Source organism: Leucopleurus acutus (assembly GCF_964270905.1).
Source record: "Leucopleurus acutus genome assembly, chromosome: 5".
NCBI lineage: Eukaryota > Metazoa > Chordata > Mammalia > Artiodactyla > Delphinidae > Leucopleurus > Leucopleurus acutus.
This window is the reverse complement of record NC_139147.1, coordinates 96,380,261-96,402,023: the sequence shown is the minus strand read 5'-3', so window position 1 is coordinate 96,402,023 and position 21,763 is coordinate 96,380,261. Positions and strand designations below refer to the sequence as shown.

General features: G+C 34.7%; 1 protein-coding gene across 1 annotated transcript in view; it reads left to right on the top strand.

The window, feature by feature from the left end:
* PRKCI (protein kinase C iota) overlaps positions 1–21,763 on the top strand; it is a 78,200-nt gene that overhangs the window by 42,906 nt on the left and 13,531 nt on the right. The window contains exons 6-12 of the mRNA XM_082840061.1: positions 707–847; positions 3,467–3,521; positions 4,600–4,658; positions 13,934–14,110; positions 15,820–15,917; positions 16,677–16,763; positions 18,371–18,506. Of these exons, the coding sequence (XP_082696187.1) occupies positions 707–847; positions 3,467–3,521; positions 4,600–4,658; positions 13,934–14,110; positions 15,820–15,917; positions 16,677–16,763; positions 18,371–18,506 (753 nt within the window). The remainder of the gene's footprint in view (positions 1–706; positions 848–3,466; positions 3,522–4,599; positions 4,659–13,933; positions 14,111–15,819; positions 15,918–16,676; positions 16,764–18,370; positions 18,507–21,763) is intronic.

Genomic DNA, 21,763 nt, shown 5'->3' with positions numbered 1-21,763 from the left:
TCTGCCTGCCGATGCAGGGGACTGCGGGTTCGTATCCCGGTCCGTGAAGATCCCACATGCCGCGGAGCGGCTGGACCCGTGAGTCATGGCCGCTGAGCCTGCACGTCCGGAGCCTGTGCTCCGCAACGGGAGAGGCCACAACAGAGAGAGGCCCGCGTAACGCAAAAAAAAAAAAAAAAAGGGAGAGCAGTGGTGACCTAAATGGGAAGGAAATCCAAAAAAGAGGGGAAGAATGTATATGCATAGCTGATTCATTTTGCTGTACAGTAGAAACTAACACAACATTGTAAAGCAACTATACTCCAATAAAAATTAATTTAAAAAAAAGAGCAGGGCTTCGGTTTGACCTCTGAACAGACTGATAGGTTTATGTTTGCTTGGGAGTCCTTGCACAGCTTTTTCTGCTATGTGTTTTTCAAGTTTAATTCACTTTTCCTATTGTCATTACTCTGAACTTAATTAGGTGAAGACTGAAAATTCGTGGACTTAGGAAACAACATGGTTGCAAATTTCAGTCTCTTTAAAACAAGCTGTCCTTTCTGTTTATTTTCCCATGACCATCATAGCTTTGGAAAAGTTATGTATGGTGAAGGGAATTGAGTTAGAGAAGAAAGCCACTTACTTTCACTATTTTATGAGCAAACTGTTGGGAAATGATTATGACCTTTTTTTTGTTAATAAAATACTGTTGAATTACTTTCTCCAGCGTGCTCATTGTGCCATCTGCACTGACCGAATATGGGGGCTTGGACGTCAGGGATATAAGTGCATCAACTGCAAACTCCTGGTTCATAAGAAGTGCCACAAACTTGTAACAATTGAATGTGGGAGGCATTCTTTGCCACCGGTAAGACACTGTTGTCTAATTTTTTTTTATAGAGCATTTTTGATAACACTGCTAGAACAGAAGGCTAAATAGGGGGGTGTTAAGGAATCACAGCTCAACAGTGTTGTTACAGAATGTGGGTAGGAATACTTTAGGAGTCCAGTTAGCATGTGAATTTTGGAATTGTTATTACAAATTTGTTTGTAGGATATGGTTAACTTCTTTGTTTGACCTGCTACAAAATGATTTGGTCTAAATTAGGAAAATGTAAGGAGAACCATTTAAAAGATATTTTTCTCTTCTTTAAGCTAAACTCTTTAGTTTATAGCTCCCATTATTCTAGCATCTATACTAAACAGATCAGGTGAGAAGAGTCAGAGTCTTCATGTTTGCTCTGTAAAGTGTGAGATTACTGGTGAGTGTTTGCATTTAAAATTTTTATTTTTCACTTTCTATTTTAAATATGAAATTAAAACAAGTTCATTATAGAAAAAATAGAGAATAAAAATGAATAAAGAAAAATTAAACAAAAACCCCCATGAAATCTACCATCTAAAGGTAATTGTCATTTAGTGTATATTCTTCCAGAAGTATGCAAATTTATATGCATAGACATTTAAAATTTTTCTATAGAGTATAATGAACTTCCAAATACCAGTCATCCAGCTCCAACAGTTATCACCTCACGACCAATCTCGTTTCATCTATACCCCACCCATTTAACCTGCCCTCATCCTATATTGTTTTGAAACAAATCCCAGATGTATTTCAGTATGTACCTCTAAAAGATAAGGACTGTTTTTTAAAAGCAGCTAAAAAATAAGTTCCTTATATCAAATATCCATCAAGGCAATGTTCAAAATTTCAGTTGTCACATAAATGTTATAATTTTGTTTTCATAATTTTCATTGTGATGAGTCAGGATTTAAATGAAGTTCATATTTGCAATTGATTGACCATATTTACAGTTGATTGATATGTCTTAGATATTTTTTAATTTACTGATTCTTCATCTCTCTCTCTTTTTTCCCTTACAATTTAATTATAGAAGAAACTGTGTTGTCATTTAAAGTGATCCAGAATTTTTCTCTTTGCTTCTCCATGGTTATGTTTAAAATGTTCCCCTGTCCTCTTTATTTTCTGTATATTATAGTTGAATGTAGAGGTTTGATTAGATTCTGGTTTTTGTTTTTTTGTGGGTTGTTTTGAGACTATTTCATAGAAGGTGGTGTGTTTATCCATCAGAAGGCATACAATGTTTGGTTATGTCTCGTTCTTTTACATACTTTTTAACAAAAGTGAGGTCATATTTGTACTATTTTCTAACCCATTTTTCTCACTGAACAATAGATTTTGGTCATCTTTCTTTATCTATCTATATCTTCATCATTTTTAGCAAAGTATTTTATGTGTCTATACCATAATTTATTTAATCTGTTCCCCATGATTGAACATTTGAGTTGTTTTCTAAATTTTCCTATGAGGAAAATCATAATGAACTTCCTGGTAAATAAATCCTATTATTTCCTTAAGGTTTCAGAAGTAGAATTACTGGTTTAAAGGATATGTGTTTTTAAAAAGATCTGGGTTCGTCTTTCTAAGTTATCTTTTAGAATGATTACACCATGTTTATTCGTAGTACCTTCTTTGGACATTGTGGAAGTAGGTTATTACTGGTGGCTTGTTGGTAGTAGAATTATTTAGCCAGTTCATGTAAGTTTACAAATGGGTTTATAGTTAGGGAGGTAAAAAGCCAATTTTAAGGAACAGCAGAAGGCCAAAAATTGTGAACATAATTTATCCAGGTTACTGTTGATATTCTTGAGTATTCTTAGGCAATGGAATGACTTGTGTGAGTTCATAAATGTAGACGGAAAGAGGGCAGTGTTAGTGATTATATTGATATTTTAGGATGGTGCTAAACACATTGAAAAACCCATGAGCTTATTTTTAAGGCAGCCTTAAAAGTATAACTTTATAACTAATGCTGCTTCTCGGATTTACTCTTTCTTGCGGGTATTCATTAAACTTTGGTCCAAAATTAACGAATAAGTAAGATTTTGGTTTGAATTAGCATTGTTCCTGAGGTTATTGGCAGTTAGTTTCTTGGAGGTATTTCTTTTCCATTTTTGGGTCACTGACCCCTTTGAGAATCTTCAGAAAAATGGGAAACCCATAAAATTTTACATATAATTTCAAGAAGTTTATAGACATCTTGAAGTCTATTTCTGGACATCAGCTAAGTAACTCTATACTAAGACTCCTTTTGCCAAAGACTTAAAGTGAGTATGTGGAGCTCAAAGGAAGAATAGGTGGTATAGAGGAGAAATAAATCAGAGTATGTAGGAGTTCAATTTGATTTCTAATTGATAGTCTGAAATTAGTTTTGTGTTTTTTCTGTGATCTGTAAAATGTGATAACATTACGTCATTCATAGGAATGTTGTATGGTTTCACATATAATAAAATTTAAAATAAATTATATATAGTAATGTAATTCTCACTTATTAAGTTATATTCTTTCAAATTTAAATTTTAATATGCTGTGTCTCATTGAAATGATGTTGTTTCTGGATTTATAGAGGTATTGGGATGTAAAAAGAATGCACTAAGTTACTGTATCTTTGGAAATGATTTGTAGGAACCAATGATGCCCATGGACCAGTCATCCATGCACTCAGACCATGCACAGACAGGTAAGAATGACACTGGCACAAACCATTGCTCACTAACAAAGTGTCATTTAAAGACTTCTTTATGTGAATCTTATACCTAAATTTAAAGACATTTATATTCTTCCCAAATAAAAGCTAGGTAACCATATTTTGTGGTGTTAACATCAGTCACAGTAGTTAACATATGTTTGGCATTTTAAAAAGACAACTATGTAAACTACAACAAATGGCTATTTTCTTTTATTCAGATAAATTTCTTTTGAGACCCCTTTATATTCAGCAAACCTACTTTTTTTCAATAATGAAAACATATACTGATTTTGTGGACCGTATTGACTATATTCAAGTGACCTGTTTTTATTAAAAACTCTATCATGAGATGAAGAAATGATGTAAAATATACAGAGATGCTGTATAGACAATTCAGAAAAGATCGTGTGAGTTCAAATGTCTAAAAAAAAAACAAATGTCTAGTAGATACAAAACCTTAAATATGTCTCTGGGAAATTTGGAGAGCAATTAAATGGGACAGAGCAGCCTGATCTGGGAAGAATCAAGAAAAAGAAAACAAGGGAGTTTTTCTGGAAGGACAGAATGTAGTATCTTGTTCATGGAAGAAGCTGGTTGTATGAAATGTAGGCTTTTTTTTTTTTTTTTTTTTTTTTTTTTTACCCAGGTAGCTTTAAGGAATAGAAGCCTGGAGTCCAACTGAGTCCGCACTAGAGACCCTCTATCACTATGCCTCAATCATACTAATATAATTAAGTAGGGTTTATAGAGTCACCCTTTTGGAAGGAATTGATTAATTTGTAAAGAAGAGAAATATGTTTTTAAATAGCAAAAGTATTTGTTAAAATCAGTACTTGGCTATTGATTGGTTCCTCCTCTCTTTACCCTCATTAAAGATTAGAATTTAACTGGTATTTATGTATAATTTGTTATTAGTAGGACAGATACTCAATTTTAAATGATGAACACTTATTCAGAAATAAAAATTAAGAAAAATCAAATCAAGAGAAAATTTTAAGTGTAACTCAGTTAATGTATACTATGTTTTTCTCTCTCTCTTTTTTTTTAATGTTTGGGATTGGTTTTTTAGTAATTCCATATAATCCTTCAAGTCATGAGAGTTTGGACCAAGTTGGTGAAGAAAAGGAGGTAAGATAATTAATTAGTCTTATGGTACATTATGTCATCAGCTTTTTAATGTGACAGTTTAAAAATATGACAAATTGACTTGCTTAAATTTTAGATCATAATTTTGTAGGGATGATTTTTAGTGATTCTAGAGTTTTATTCTGAGTTAATTCAATAAGTAAATTGCTAAAATCATTTAAATTAAGAAAGAATCTGGTGAGATAACATATTCATTTTAAGATAGCATAATCTAAAAATTATAATGCATTTAAGAATGGCATTTAGAATACTTGGTAGTATTGTTTAAAATATAGATCCTTCCATTTTATGGGCTAATTGTTTATTTAAAATATAAATGATTAAGCATCTTAACTGCCCATCTTTTTTGACTATTAAACATTTTATCAGCTTTTAAAACAGTTTAATTAAAACGATAACCAATTTTTTGAAAAAAGCTTATAGTAGAAAAGATTTATCATGCCTCGCACCTTCCACTCCCACTTTGACTTCTGAGAGGCAACCCCTTTTAATCATTTCTAGTTGTGTCCACAATGTTTATACCTCTCTTTTTCAATTTTTCAACTTTATATATTTCTAACCATGAAAGGTTTAAACTAGTACACTACCCCCCACCCCGGCTCCCCCGCTTTTCTCTTCTCTTTCCAATGTTTGATAGGTGTATCATGTTTTACTCTGGGTAACCTTTTTATTACAGAAAATTTCAAACATCAATAAAAGTAAACAATACTATTCCAACACTATTCCTGTGTCCATTACCCAGTTAAAACAATTGTCCGTACGTGTTTTGTCTACCAGCTTGCCTCACTCCTGTACTGTTTTGAAGCACATCTGTTGGTTACTTATTTAATCTCCTATCTCAGTTTCTTATTCCATCAATTTAGTCAATACCTTGACTCTCCTTTAGCCATCCTTTCTCTTTCTTCCAGCTTTCCTCTTTTAGCTACATATTTACTTTTATGCTGCCAAGGTTATTAACATTCATAATCTGTCCTGCAAGTGTAACCACATCTTTCATATTTTGTTCATTGGTTGACAATGAGTCATCCAAAGGAGGAAATTCTTAATAATAAGGAACAAATTCTCTGTTCTTCTGGCACGATGAGTTAGTAAAGTTTCCTTTTGTTTGATCCTTGATGTTATTTTATAGCTTTTTGTTCTTTTGGGAATTTCTCATTGCCTTAAATATTATTTATTGGTTTGGTTGTTTACCAAAGACTCATTTGGTTTCATTTTCAAGACTTTTAATACATTTAAAAATTGAAGAATAATATAGAGCAAAGTGCACAAATCATGAGTATCTATCTGGGTCAATTTTCAGAGTGGACACTACATAATGACCACACAGATGAATAAATAGGACCTACTACACATCCCAGGGGCCCATCTTGTACCTTCTCCAAGTCACTGACATTCCCTCCTCCCTTCAAGTAACCACAGTCTTAACACCGCAGATTAGTTCTGCTCTTTTCCCCAAGCTTTTTATAAATGGAGTCACACAGTATCTTTTGTGTCTGGCTTCTTTTGTTCAATATTGTGTTTGTGAGGTTCAGCCGTGTTTTATATAGCAGTATATCATTTATTTTCACTGTTGTTTCAATTCATCTATTCTGTTGACTTCCCCCCTGGATTGGGATTATTATGATATGCTGCTATGAACATTCTTGTAAATGTAGTTTGGTGCACATATTTAAGCATTTCTGTTAGGTGCATAACTAGGAGTGGAATTCCTGAGTCTGTGTACATTAGTAAATAATGCCAAGCGGTTTCCCAAAGTACTTGTATCAATTTATACTTTCACCAGCAATGTGTGAGAGTATGATTTGCTCCACATCCTTATCCACACGTTGTATAGTGTGTCTTTTAAATTTTAGCCAACCTGTTGAATGTTGTAGTTTTTATGTGCATTTCCCTGCTGCGTACCTTTTCATGTATTTATTGACCATTTGGATATAATTTTCAGTTAAGTGTCTTTTATATCTCTTTAAAAAAAAGTGAGTGGTCTGCCTTTGTTGTAACGATTTGTAGGAGTTTTTGGTATATTCGCAACATTAAGCTTTTATCAGTTATATATTGCAAATAGATTCTGCCACTCAATAGCTTGTATTTTCACTCTGATAATGGTATCATTGATGAACAGATGTTCTTGATTTTTTTCTTTTTAACATCTTTATTGGAGTATAATTGCTTTACAATGCTGTGTTAGTTTCTGCTGTGTAACAAAATGATTCAGCTATATGCATACATATATCCCCATATCCCCTCCCTCTTGCATCTCCCGCCCACCCTCCCTATCACATCCCTCTAGGTGGTCACAAAGCACCGGGCTGATCAGCTATCTATTTTACATCTGGTAGTGCCTATATGTCAATGCTACTCTCTCACTTCGTTCCAGCTTACCTTTCCCCCTCCCCGAGTCCTCAAGTCCATTCTCTACATCTGCGTCTTTATTCCTGTCCTGCCCCTAGGTTCATCAGAACCATTTTTTTTTAGATTCCATATATATGTGTTAGCATACGGAATTTGTTTTTCTCTTTCTGACTTACTTTACTCCGTATGACAGACTCTAGGTCCATCCAACTCACTACAAATAACTCAATTTCATTTCTTTTTATGGTTGAATAATATTCCATTGTATATATGTGCCACATCTTCTTTATCCATTCATCTGTTGCTGGACACTTAGGTTGCTTCCATGTCCTGGCTATTATAAAGAGTACTGCAATGAACATTGTGGAAAATGACTCTTTTTTTTTTTTTTTTGGCTGTACGCGGGCCTCTCACTGTTGTGGCCTCTCCTGTTGCGGAGCACAGGCTCCGGACGTGCAGGCTCAGCGGCCATGGCTCACAGGCCTAGCCGCTCTGCAGCATGTGGGATCTTCCCGGACCAGGGCATGAACCCGTGTCCCCTGCATCGGCAGGCGGACTCTCAACCACTGTGCCACCAGGGAAGCCCCCCCATGACTCCTTTTGAATTATGGTTTTCTCAGGGTATATGCCCAGTAGTGGGATTGCTGGGTCATATGGTAATTCTATTTTTAGTTTTTTAAGGAGCCTCCATACTGTTCTCCATAGTAGCTGTATCAGTTTACATTCCCACCAGCAGTGCAAGAGGGTTCCCTTTTCTCCACGCCCTCTCCAACATTTATTGTTTGCAGATTTTTTGATGATGGCCATTCTGACTGGTGTGAGGTGATACCTCATTGTAGTTTTGATTTGCATTTCTCTAATGATTAATGAAGTTGAGCATTCTTTCATGTGTTTGTTGGCAGTCTGTATATCTTCTTTGGAGAAATGTCTGTTTAGGTGTTCTGCCCATTTTTGGATTGGGTTGTTTGTTTTATTGATTTTGAGCTGCATGAGCTGCTTGTATATTTTGGAGATTAATCCTTTGTCAGTTGCTTCCTTTGCAAATATTTTCTCCCATTCTGAAGGCTGTCTACATCTGTCTGTTCTTTTTTGGATAGAGATTTTGGGGCCTGTTTAAGAAATCTCTGTCTTTTCCAAGATTATTGAAGACATTGAAAAGACTATACTTTCCTCCATTATTCTGCAGAGGTATCTTTTCATCAATTATATGCCCATTATTACATGGTCTATTTCTGGATTCCTTTTTATTTTCCATCATTTATTTATTCTTATGCTGATATACTGTCATTATTATTATAGGTTTATAATAAGTCTTTTATATCTAGTAAAGTTCTACTTTGTTCTGGGAATTTGTTCTTGGCTACTCTTACTAGCTTTTTGAATTTCCATGTAAATTTTAGAATTAGCTCACTAGTTTCCATAGAATCAAGGAAATAAACCAAACCTGTTGATCAATTTCAGTAACAGTGATATCTACAATATTAAGTCCTCGATCCATGAACATGGCACGTTCTTCCATTGACTTAGGTCTTCTTTCATTTCTGTCAGTGTTTTATAGTTTTCAAAGTTCTTGCACTAGAGATATTGGAGGTAAATGGTATTCTTTTAAACTTTAATTGTCTATTTAATATTGTTATATGGAAATAAGGTTTTTTTCCTAAATTGCCTTGTATCCTGAGACCTTGCTAAATTCACTTATTAATTCTAATAGCTATCTAAAGATACTCTTAGATTTTCTACATATATGATCATCTTATGAATAACAGTTTCATTTCTTCCTTTTCCAATCTTATAGATTTTTTTCAGTTTTCTTACCTTATTGAGTTAGCAAGGACCTCTGTAAATGGCCAACATGATGTTGAAAAGAAGTAACAATCAGATATTATTGTCTTGTTCCACATCTCAGACAGAAATCTTCCAATATCTTATCATTAAGTTTGATGTTTGCTCTAGGTTTTTATTCTATAGATACCCTTATCAGAATGAGGGAGTTTGTCTCTATTCCTAGTTGGCTAAGATTTTTGTTTTCATCTTGAAAATATGTTGAATTTTATCAACAGCATTTTATGGCATTTGTGGGGTTGATCATGTGTAAATTTCAGTAAATTTCTTTCTTTTTTTAAATTTAAATTTATTTATTTATTTATTTATTTTGGCTGTGTTGGGTCTTTGTTGCTGCACACGGGCTTTCTCTGGTTGCGGCAGGCGGGGGCTACTCTTCGTTGCTGTGCATGAGCTTCTCACTGCAGTGGCTTCTCTTATTGCGGAGCATGGGCTCTAGGTGCGCAGGCTTCAGTAGTTGTGATGCATGGGCTTAGTTGCTCCACGGCATGTGGGATCTTCCCCGACCAGGGCTCGAACCCGTATCTCCTGCGTTGGCAGGTGGATTCTTAACCAGTGCACCACCAGGGAAGCCCAATTTCAGTAAATTTCAAATGTTAAGCCTGTTTTTCATTTCTGGAATAAACTCCCTGTGTCATGATGTATAATTCTCTTTGTATATTGGTAGATCTGATTCGCCAACGTTTATTTTAGGTTTTTGAAAAAATTATTAACAAGAATCATTGACCTGTAATTTTCCCTTTTTGTATTGGATTGTGAAGTTTTGGTATCAAAATAATACTGGGCTCATAAAATGATCTTGGAATTTTTCCTATTCCCAAGGAGAATTCTTATAAGATTGACATTATTTCTTTCTTACATTTTTGGAAGAATTCACCAGAAAAGCACTCGGGGCCTGGAGGGTTTTTTTGGTTTGTTTTTTTTGTTTGTTTGTTTCGTGGGAAGGATTTGATTCTAGGTTCTATTTCTGAATAGATCTAGGGCAATTTAGCTTCTCTGTTTCCTCTTGTGCTATTCCTTGGAATTTGTCTAACCTAAATTTTCAAATTTATTGACACAAAGTTGTTAATTGCTGAGAATATGAAATGATATCCTTTTTTACTCCTGATAAAAAGTTACTGTGCATTCCCTTTTTCTTCATCAGTTTTGCCAAGGGGATGTCAATTTATTAGTCTTTTCAAAGAACTAACTTTTGGCTCTTTGTTGAATGCTTATATCCTATTCTATTGCATTGATTCCTCTTCTCATTGTTTCCTTATGCTTTTTTGTCATTCACTTTTTTTTAATACATTCTTTTTTTAATATTCTTTTCCATTATGGTTTATCACAGGATACTGAATATAGTTCCCTGTGCTATACATTAGGACCTTGTTGTTTATCCATTCTAAATGTAATAGTTTGCATCTGCTAATCCCAAATTCCTAGTCCATCCCTCCCCCACCCCCCCTCCTGCCCCTGGCAACCACAAATCTGTTCTCTATGTCTATGAGTCTGTTTCTGTTTTGTAGATAGGTTCATTTATGCCATATTTTAGATTCCACAAATAAGTGATATCATATGGAATTTGTCTTTCTCTTTCTGACTTAGTATGATAATCTCTAGTTGTATCCATGTTGCTGCAAATGGCATTATTTCATTCTCTTTTTTTTTATGGCTGGTAGTATTCCATGGTATATATGTACCACATCTTCTTTATTCATTCATCTGTTGATGGACACTTAGGTGGCTTCCATGTCCTGGTTATTGTAAATAGTGCTGCAGTGAACGTTGTGGTACGTGACTCTTTGAATTATGGTTCTCTCAGGGTATATGCCCAGTAGTGGGATTGCTGGATCATATGGTAGTTCTATTTTTACTTTTTAAGGAACCTCCATACTGTTTTCCATAGTGGCTGTACCAACTTACATTCCCACTAACAGTGTAGGACGGTTCCCTTTTCTCCACACCCTCTCCAGCATTTGTTATTTGTAGACTTTTTAGTGATGGCCATTCTGACTGGTGTGAGGTGGTATTTCATTGTGGTTTTGATTTGCATCTCTCTAATAATTAGTGATGTTGAGCATCTTTTCATTTGCCTACTGGCCATCTGTGTCATTCACTTTTAAATATATCTTAATCTGTATTATGATTTCTTCTTTGATCCATGTATTATTTAAAAGTATTGATATACTAATTCATTTTCAAATACGTGGGAATTTTTTTTATTGTTGTCTTGAGTAGCTTAATTCTGCTGCACGTCAGAGAATATATTCTATTCTGTGTGATTTCAGTCTTTTGAACTTTTTTGAAACTTGATTGAAGACCAAGCACACAGGCATTGGTGAATGTTCCATATGTATTTTTGAATATAATATATTCTGTAGTTGTTGGGTGAAGTATTCTATACAGATCAATTAAGTCAAGAGTAGTAACAGTGTTATTCAGTCTTCTGTTACCTCACTGACTGCATGTTCTTTCCCTACAAACAGTTTTCATTTAGAATTTACCCGTCCCTTTTAGTTTTGTTAGTTTTTGCTTTACATATTTTGAGGCTATGTTATTGAATGCATGTAGATTTAGAATCATAGTATCTTACATTGGATTAATGCTTTTTCATAAAGAAATACCCCTCTCTATTTGTAGTAATGCTTCCTTGCCTAAAGTCCTTATGTTAAGTGATTGCTGTGTAACAAATTACCTTAAAATATAGTGGCTTAAAACAACAAAATTTATTATGTCATAATTTCTGTGGCTCAGGAATCCAGGTTCTTGTCTCAGAGTCCCTTAGAGGCTGCAGTCAGCGTACTGGCAAAGACTGCTGTCGTCTCAAGGCTCAACTGAGGAAGAAACTGCTTCCATACTTACTCACCTCATTGTTGGCAGGATTCACTTCCTTGACATGTGGCCTCTCCATAGGGCAGCTCACAGCAAGGTAGTTTGCTTCATCAGAGCAGGCAAGCAATAAGATCCAGAGATTGAATGCCAGCAAAACAGACCTCACAGTCTTTTGTAACCTAGTCTCAGAAGTGCCGTCCCTTCATTTTTGCCATATTTTTTTCATCAGAAGCTAGTCATTAGGTCCAGCCTATACTCAAGGGGATTACACAAGGGCATGAATACTAGGAGGTGGGGGATCACTGGGGTCCTCGTAGAAGTCAGCCTACCACAGTTGGCTACAGCTACTTTGTCTCATGTTAATTTAGCTACAGCTCTCTTTTGGTTAGTGATTACATGGTATATAGTTTCTTACCCTTTTACTTTGAACATTTCTGTACACATATATATCTTATTAACATCATAGAATTGGACTTCCCCCTCTGGTTTGATAGTCCTTAGCTGTAGTATTTAGTGTGTTTTAATATTTATGTAGTTACATTTAATGTAAGTATATTTAAACTAACAACTTATTTGTATTTAAATCTACCAATTTACTAAGTTTTCTGTATCATCTGTTTATGTTACTTTTCTAGCCTTCTTTTGGGTTAATTATTTATTTTTTTTCCCTCACCCCTTTTAGCTTGTTTGGCATTCTTTTGCTTTTTTATTACTGGTTGTTCTAGAGATTGCATCTTATACCCTTAACTTATTTAAATTCAATACAAATTATTAATAATACTTTTTACCATTTTCCAAGATATGCAAGGACCTTAGAACACTTTAAATTCACTCATGCTCCCTTCCTGTCTTTATTGCTATTTTTGTCATATTTTAAAATTCTGTATGTGTGTGTTAGTGTTTTTAAACAGTCAATCCTTATTTAGGTTTATCCACATATTATTCTTTTTGTTCTGCTTTTGTTCTGTGTGTCTGCCTTCCATATGAGATCATCTTTCTTCTTCTTGAAGAACTCAATATTTCCTTGCGTGAGAACCAACTAGTGACGGATTTCCTTAGTTTTTGTTTGTCTGAAAATGTATTTATTTCGTTTTCATTTTGAAGGCTATTTTTACAGGCTGTAGGATTGTAGATAAGCAAGGGGGGGGAAGGGGTAAGCCATTTAAAAGGTGACATTCCACTGTTTTCTGGCTTCTGTCATTTCATTCAGCCTTATTATTGTTTATGTGAAGGAACTGTGCTTTCATTCCATTTGATTCTCTTTTATAGCTTCCAGTTAACCATATTTAAAGTCTATACATTGCTTTATCTTTTTACCATTTTCTGCTTTCTTAATCTGCCCTAATCTGGTTTCTTTCACTCCTTTTTATTTATTCTTATTACCAAGTCAAATTATTATTTCTAAATTTTGTTTTGGATAATCATCCTCCTTCAATTTTCATAATACTTTTTTCTTTCCTGTTTTGTGCTTACTAGTTTATCTTTCTGAAAATTTGCTCCTTGCTTTTGCTGATACTCTTCACTTCAGAAAATTCGTACTTAATTCTCATGAGTATATCTGTTGGTTGTATGCTGGGAATTTTGCAGGCATCTAATAAAAGATTATCTTTAGTCTTCTTTATAAATTTCCAGAAGCCTAAGTTTCTACTTGTGAATGAATTACAGGGCTGACTTTGTCATTCCACAGGAGTCTTGGTATTGTATAGCAAAGAATGTTTTACATTAGCTGAACTGCCTCATGCTTGTTTTCTGCCTGTAGCTTAACTCAGATTTCATACATTAAGCTTCTGGCAGACTCTTTCATCTTGATGTCCCATTGTAACTTCTAATTTCAGTATGAAAAATCGAGCTCATTATCTCATCAACTCTGTCAATCTTACCATGTGCTCACACTTCATGTTTCTAGCAGTGGCACCTTCAGAGTCCCAGTCACCGAAGTTAGTGTCATTTTTTTATTCATGTGTCTCCACTGCCTCCATACCCCAAAGTTATCAGATTCCAAGACATCCTTCAATGTTTCTCAGATTTCAACTCCTTCTCCTTTCCTAACACCACCCCTCTGACCTCAACTCATGAGTTCATCCTACCTCTTGAGTAGTTAGATTATATCATTTGGAATGATGTAAGAAACTAATTAAGAACTTAAATCAGAAAATATTTAAAAATCTTATAGGTATAACTAGGTATTAGAAGTATATTGTGTTATGCAAAATACTTCAGGTTTAACTGTTTGGTATAAATGTTCTCAACAGGCAATGAACACCAGGGAAAGTGGCAAAGCTTCATCCAGTTTAGGTCTTCAGGATTTTGATTTGCTCCGGGTAATAGGAAGAGGAAGTTATGCCAAAGTACTATTGGTGCGATTAAAAAAAACAGATCGTATTTATGCAATGAAAGTTGTGAAAAAGGAGCTTGTCAATGATGATGAGGTGAGCACTATGATGTTTTATTACCTCTAAACTGTTAAGTTGGCTTAAGTGTACTATTTCAGAAAAAAACCTCAATGTTTATGCCTTATTATTTCAGCCTACTTTTCTAAATACATGCTTCAAACAGATTATTTAAGGTATATTTAAAGTTATCTGATGGGGACTTCCCTGGTGGCTCAGTGGTTAAGAATCCGCCTGCCAGTGCAGGGGACATGGGTTCAATCCCTGGTCTGAGAGGATCCCATATCCTGCGGAGCAACTAAGCCCATGCACCACAGCTACTGAGCCTGCGCTCTAGAGCCTGTGAGCCACAACTACGTACAGATGTAGCAGCTGTAAATAACCTCAAGAGCATAGATAACGGTTACATGTAATAAAATAATTAGTTTTGAGTATTTATCACGTTTATTTTTAATATAACTAATTGTAAGTTTGTAGAAGTTAAGTGTTAATAATGGTTGTTTCAGAGAGGAAAACATAGGAAGAACACTCTTTGACATAAATCACAGCAAGATCTTTTTTGACCCACCTCCTAGAGTAATGGAAATAAAAACAAAAATAAACAAATGGGACCTAATGAAACTTAAAAGCTTTTGCACAGCAAAGGAAACTATAAACAAGAAGAAAAGACAACTCTCAGAATGGGAGAAAATATTTGCAAATGAATCAATGGACAAAGGATTAATCTCCAAAATATATATACAGCTCATGCAGCTCAATATTAAAAAAAACAAGCAACTCAATCCAAAAATGGGCAGAAGACCTAAATAGACATTTCTCCAAAGAAGACATACAGATGGCCAAGAGGCACATGAAAAGCTGCTCAACATCACTAATTATTAGAGAAATGCAAATCAAAACTACAATAAAGTATGACCTCACACCAGTTAGAATGGGCATCATCCGAAAATCTACAAACAACAAATGCTGGAGAGGGTGTGGAGAAAAGGGAACCCTCTTGCACTGTTGGTGGGAATGTAAATTGATACAGCCACTATGGAGAACAGTATGGAGGGTCCTTAAAAAACTAAAAATAGAGTTACCATATGACCCAGCAATCCCACTCCTGGCCATATATCCGGACAAAACTGTAATTCATAAAGATGCATGCACCCCTATGTTAATAGCAGCACTATTCACAATAGCCAAGAAGCCTAAATGTCCACCAGCAAATGAATGGATAAGGAAGATGTGGTACATATATACAATGGACTATTACTGAGCCACAACTACTGAGCCCACATGCCACAACTCCTGAAGCCTGCACGCCTAGAGCCCGTGCTCTGCAACAAGAGAAGCCACAACAATGAGAAGCCCGTGCACCACAACGAAGAGTAGCCCCTGCTCACCACAACTCGAGAAAGGCTGCGTGCAGCAATGAGGACCCAACACAGCCAGATAAATAAATAAATAAAGTTATCTGAGGATTATTAGATTTTTTAAAAATAAAAATCAAACCATATTATTATCAAGGGCAAGTACTTGAGCTTTGTAAAGTTTTCTAGAGTGTTGCATAATATCGAAAGATTTACTGGTAGTATTTTCTCTTTGTATATAAATTACTATTTCATGATTATCAATGCTTTTGATATTTAGCCTAGTTAGTTAATAATTGCATTTATGGTAATAGAATTATTAAGAACAAATTTATCATAGTTTTGATGATATCATTTCAGTTTGACATAGATTTCTTTTGTATTTTAAAATAGGATATTGACTGGGTACAGACAGAGAAGCATGTTTTTGAGCAGGCATCTAATCACCCTTTTCTTGTTGGGCTGCATTCTTGCTTCCAGACAGAAAGCAGGTAAGATTGAAAGATAATGGAATGATACCTGGGTTTTACACATTTTGGTATATTACACAATAAGAACCCCTTTCTACAGTAATTCCTGAAGTGGAAGTCACATGGAGACAGACACAACAGTACTATGCTTGTAATTTCCTGCTACTCATACTCCAACCAGTGATATCAATTTGACATTGGATCAGCCTTAGGAAATTACCTGCTTGAGGCAAAAAAAAAAAAAAAAAAAAAAATAGCCAGGTCATAATTATGGCAGTAGAAATCCAACCTTTTAAATATCACCAAGATTCTAGTTTTAGGACTTAAATGTTCCTAGAGTTTAATTAGGGCGATAGATTCTAACTTCTTTTGCCTTAAGTGACAGTTGAAAATGACTTACACATTGCACATTCTAAAACTGGGGTGGGAGTGAGAGCTCTGGATTGCAAATGGTACTATTGGCTTGGCCACAAAGTTCATTCGGGCTTTTTGTTAAGCTCTTATGGAAAAACCCAAACGAACTTTTTGGCCAACCCAATACTTTAGAATAGAAGTAGCAGGTTACAAATTATCTTTCTGATTTACTTTCTTGTATCTTCTGTGATTAAACAGCTTTCTATTCCAATCACCCTTCGTTTCCACCAAATTCCTGGAATTTTTGTTCAGGGTGAATCATGTAGAATGCTCTCTATGCTGTGACTGGTCTCTATAGTTTTAAAATGCAAAGTTACACCACCTTATTTTGGATCTTGGTTTCATGTGTTCTCTTCTGTTTTTTAGATTGTTCTTTGTCATAGAGTATGTTAATGGAGGAGATCTAATGTTTCATATGCAGCGACAAAGAAAACTTCCTGAAGAACATGCCAGGTTAGTTTTTTGTTTATTGGTTGCTTGTGTTGAAGTTTGGTGGGAGGAGCTATGGGACTTTTTATATGCCAGTGGTTGAAAACAGTAGATAAATCATTTATTTTGATACGAGCTAATTCTTTATAAGTCATGTAAAGGCTAAGTTAACAGTTAAAATTTATTATAATGTGATACATATTGCATATATAATAATATAATTATAAGCAATTGAGAAGTATAAACAATGTTAAAGTGGAAACCTTTAGTCTACGAAACTCAATTATTTTCAAATATTTTCTCTATTCAGTATCAGCCACTAAGATAATTAATGAATTTATAAACACTTATTAATCTTATCAAGTTTGCAGTGATCGCTGACAGTTTTTCATTAGAAGATTATTATTCATATATACTTGAGAGTAATAAAACAATTCCTCTTAACCTATTATGTAATCGACTGTTCTTCCATAATTATAATTTCTGAATTGTTCTGGCTTTGGCTTCCCCCCCTCTGATCCCATACATGTTGATTAATAAGAGAAAAGAGTATTAAATATCATTTATTTGTTTAGTGCCCTTAATCTGATATTCTTATATAGGATTGTAAATTGTTGGAGGACTTAGGTGGGGAAGGATAAGAAGTTTAATCCATGAGTGCCATGTTTTATTTTGTTTTTTACTCATAATTAGCAGTAATTCTACCCTTTTGCACTTCACAAGGGTAATGCCAAAATGAAGCATGTGAGTTTGTATATGTATGTAACAAAGGTTAGAGATTCATTTTAAAAAATAACTTATTTAGTGGAAATCTCGCTATTCATTGATATTTCTTGTCAAAAAGAGATAATAGCTTTCAATTTTATAAGAAGATATAAAGTGTATTAATCTGTCTCGGGACCAAACTGCTGTTGTTGTTGTTTAATTTACTGTATGTTCATTATTTGTGCAGGCTTTAGCAAATGGTCACCCTTCATGGCAAAGCCACAGATGATATTTTGAATTGTGAATATAGCCGGTATTTGTTCCTTGTTTGTTCAGCTGGACTTGGGGAAAATAGTCTTGTTTTTATTGTATTAAAGTGCCCGTTCTGGTTTTATATCATCTTTGCTTTTCTAAGAACCAGAGTATAGGATAAGAGCTCAAGTTCCCTATTCTTAGAATTAAGTAGCTGGAAGGTGTGTATTATGTACCTCCAGACATGATCATGATAACATTCACCAAAGCAGCCAAAAACCAGCTAGGGTGTTTCATTTTCATTATTCAGGTCAAAAATTCTGCTTACCACCAAATTCTGCTTGCGTCCAGTTGTAGGAGTGTGGACTTTCTGAAGTCCATCCGAGGGCCCAGATTAAGAATCCCTGCTTGAGACTTTCAAATTAAACCTTATGAAAAGTACGGGTTTAATTTAGATTGGAAATTTATAATTGTGTTTAGGGCTCAGCTATCTTAAAGTGGCGCTTCAATTTGTGTTTTGGTACTGTTCCTAAAAACATTGAGAGAAAAAAATCTTTTGACATGATTTTGATGTTCTGGTTTGCAGATGAGAGTAGGATTTAAATACCTTTCTGTAGGCACTTACCACCATTTAAAAATTTGAATCAAATGAGTAATTTTTCATTTTATTTTAGATTTTACTCCGCAGAAATCAGTCTAGCATTAAATTATCTTCATGAACGGGGGATAATTTATAGAGATTTGAAATTGGACAACGTGTTGCTGGACTCTGAAGGACACATTAAACTCACTGACTATGGCATGTGTAAGGTGAGGGGAAATTTCTAGTTATTCAGAAGATCTCAGCAGCTCAGGAAATTGTTTCAGTCAAATAACTTTATATTTAATGATGGGGAAATAAGTGCTACTTTGTGCTAGAATTCCAAAAAGTATCCTAAACAAAGACAAATGCATTGATTTCCTAGCCATTTACAAAATTCCATATTTTCTGTGAGCGTTATATGTGCTATAAGAGTTAAGTTATTTTTATTTTCTGTAACTTTTTATCTTCAAAGTTGTGACACTATTGAAGAAAACTTGGAGGTAAAAACTGTCTACAAACCCACAACTGTAAAACTGCTTGCATATCACCTTCCAGTTTTTGCCATTTAATTGTGACTCTTAATGATGCACACAAGATTTTCCTGGGAAATCTAACATTTTTTATATATTTAAATTTCAATATCTGACATAAAATTCAATAAAGCAAAATAAGAATTTTAGTTACTCTCAGGACATGTCCTTTATTTCTTGGTGTTTTATTCTTTTTGTAACAGTGTTTCATTTACGGGTCCAGCCTTTTTCCAGGAGATGTGTAGGGGGCTACTCTCCTTGTCAAAATAGCTGGGACCGAATTATCTTCACACAGTGAATTTGCCAACAAGCATGTGAATGTGTTATTTGCCTTTCCCCATTCACCTGAGGGAAGTGCCTCCAGAGCCTGGTTCTTTTTATTCAAAGAAATTTGGGCATCCTGTTTTGCCTGGAAGATATTATTAGAGAAAAATCACTTGATCTTTTTGTTACTCTTAATGAAAAATAATAATGGTTTGTTATATATTCCCATTCTTTCCAGAGATCCTCAATCAAATTAATCACAATCTTTGATAAATCTGAGAGGTTTTATTCAGTAGTTCTTTAAGTTGGTTGTCTTGCTTACCTCCTTTTCTGCCTCCTTCTCCAGGAGCTATTTGGTGTTATTAGTAGGAAATAACACCAGGATTGGAACTTGTGTTCAGAGACTTAACCAACAGTACTTTGTTTCTTTTCCAACTAACATATTTACGCCCGATGTTAAACCTTATGGGAAATAAATCCGCTGGAAATTTGAATGTTCTTATCTTATGACTTAACATCAGTATTTAAACTTACCTAATGTCTGACCTTGGGCATATATTGGATAAATTTTTTTTCCTTATAATTATTCTTTGGTAAATCTAAATCATTCAAGTTTTTTTTCATAGTTTCTCCAGGTTTAATTAATTTAATTTCTTCAGTTTCTCACTAGATACTTTTATATAAAGGATGCAGGGACTTCCTTGGTGGTCCAGCGGTTAAGACTCCACTCTCCCAGTGGAGGGCGTCCGGGTTTGATCCCTGGTCAGGGAACTAGATCCTGCATGCCACAACTAAAGATCACATACTCGGCAATGAAGATCCTGCGTCGCCTAAATAAATAAATATATTAAAAAAAAAGAGGGATTTCCCTGGCGTTCCAGTGGTTAAGACTTCGCCTTCCAATGCAGGGGGTGCAGGTCTGATCCCTGATCGGGGAGCTAAGATCCCACATGCCTTGTGGCCAAAATACCAAAACATAAAACAGAAGCAATATTGTAACAAATTCAATAAAGACTTTATAAAATGTATTAAAAAAGTTTAAAAAGAATGCAGAGAATAGTGATGACTGGAGGCATATGAAAACTGCAATTAACATCTTCAGAGTTATGTTTGGAATATTTTATGAACATTGATTTTTTTTAATTGACTGAAAAACCAGCTATTTTGTGAATTGATGTGCCTTTAACTATTTTTTATCAGCAGGGTGTGTTATAATAATATCTATGTTATGCTGTAAATAATTTAGCTGATGGGCCTATGTTCAGATATCCAGTCAAAAGGTGAATGATTTAGTATAGTTCTTTTACAAGTTAACAGACTGCATCCCTTGCCTCTGAGTCTTACCTTGAAAGTGCATGTCACTCACCATGAGACTGTATGTCAAGCCATTGCCCATAATACAAAACAACTTAAATCACATTCGTATTTCTTTGTACAGGCATACTTCATTTTACTGTGCTTCACAGATATTGCGTTTTCTACAAGTTGATGTTTTTTGGCAACCCTGTGTTGTCAGATGATGGTTAGCATTTTTTTTCAATATTTATTTATTTATTATTTATTTATTTTTGGCTGCATTGGGTCTTAGTTGCAGCACACAGAATCTTTTGCTGCAGCGCGCAGGCTTCTCTCTAGTTGTGGTGCATGGGCTCCAGAGCATGTGGGCTCAGTAGTTGCAGCGTGCAGACTTAGTTGCCCTGCAGCATGTGGGATCTTAGTTCCCCGACCAGGGATTGAACCCTCATCCCCTGCGTTGGAAGGCAGATTCTTAACCACTGGACCACCAGGGGAAGTTCTTGTTAGCATTTTTTAGCAATAAAGTTTTTTTTTTAATTTTTATTGAAATATAGTTGATTTACAATGTTGTGTTTAAAGTATTTTTTATTTAAGGTATTCACTTTGTTTTTTAGACATAATGCTTTTGCACACTTAATAGATTACAGTGTAGTGTAAACATAATTTTTATATGCACTGGGAAACCAAAAATATTCATGTGACTCAATTTATTGTGATGTCATAAATGGGGGTCTGAAAGCAAACTGCAGTATCTCCATGTATGCCTGTATACAAAAATAACATATATATCCCTGTTAGAGATCTTTAAAAAATCCTTGGAGTCACAACATATATTACTAAATATTTCTTCTAGATGTTTGTGTTAGTGTTATATATAATAGTGTAAAATTTGAAGACAGATACATACATCACGCCCAGAATATCTCTGTAGGAACACATAAGAACCTCATGACAGTGGCTGTCCCTAGGGAGCTGGAACTGGATGCGTCAGGGACAAGAATGGGAGGAAGGCTTGATTCTTAGTGTATATCTTCCCCCCCAACCTTTTTGTTTGGAATTTTGTACCATGTAATTTAACAATAGGGAAATGGTTAGATTCTAGGTACATATGTTGAGTTGGATTTGTAGTTATTAGTAATACGAAGTCTGTAATTACATGGGAAATTACATAGCTATAAAGTAAAAAAAGCAGACGCTTAATTGTATATTTAGTATTATTCAGCTTGTATTTAGACTATCTTTTTATTATTTTTAGTTTTAATTGAGGTATGGTTGATTTATAGTATTATGTAAGTTTCAGATATACAACATAGTGATTTACGGTTTTTAAAGATTGTAGTCCATTTATAGTTATTATAAAATTGGACTATATTCCCTGTGCTGTACAATATACC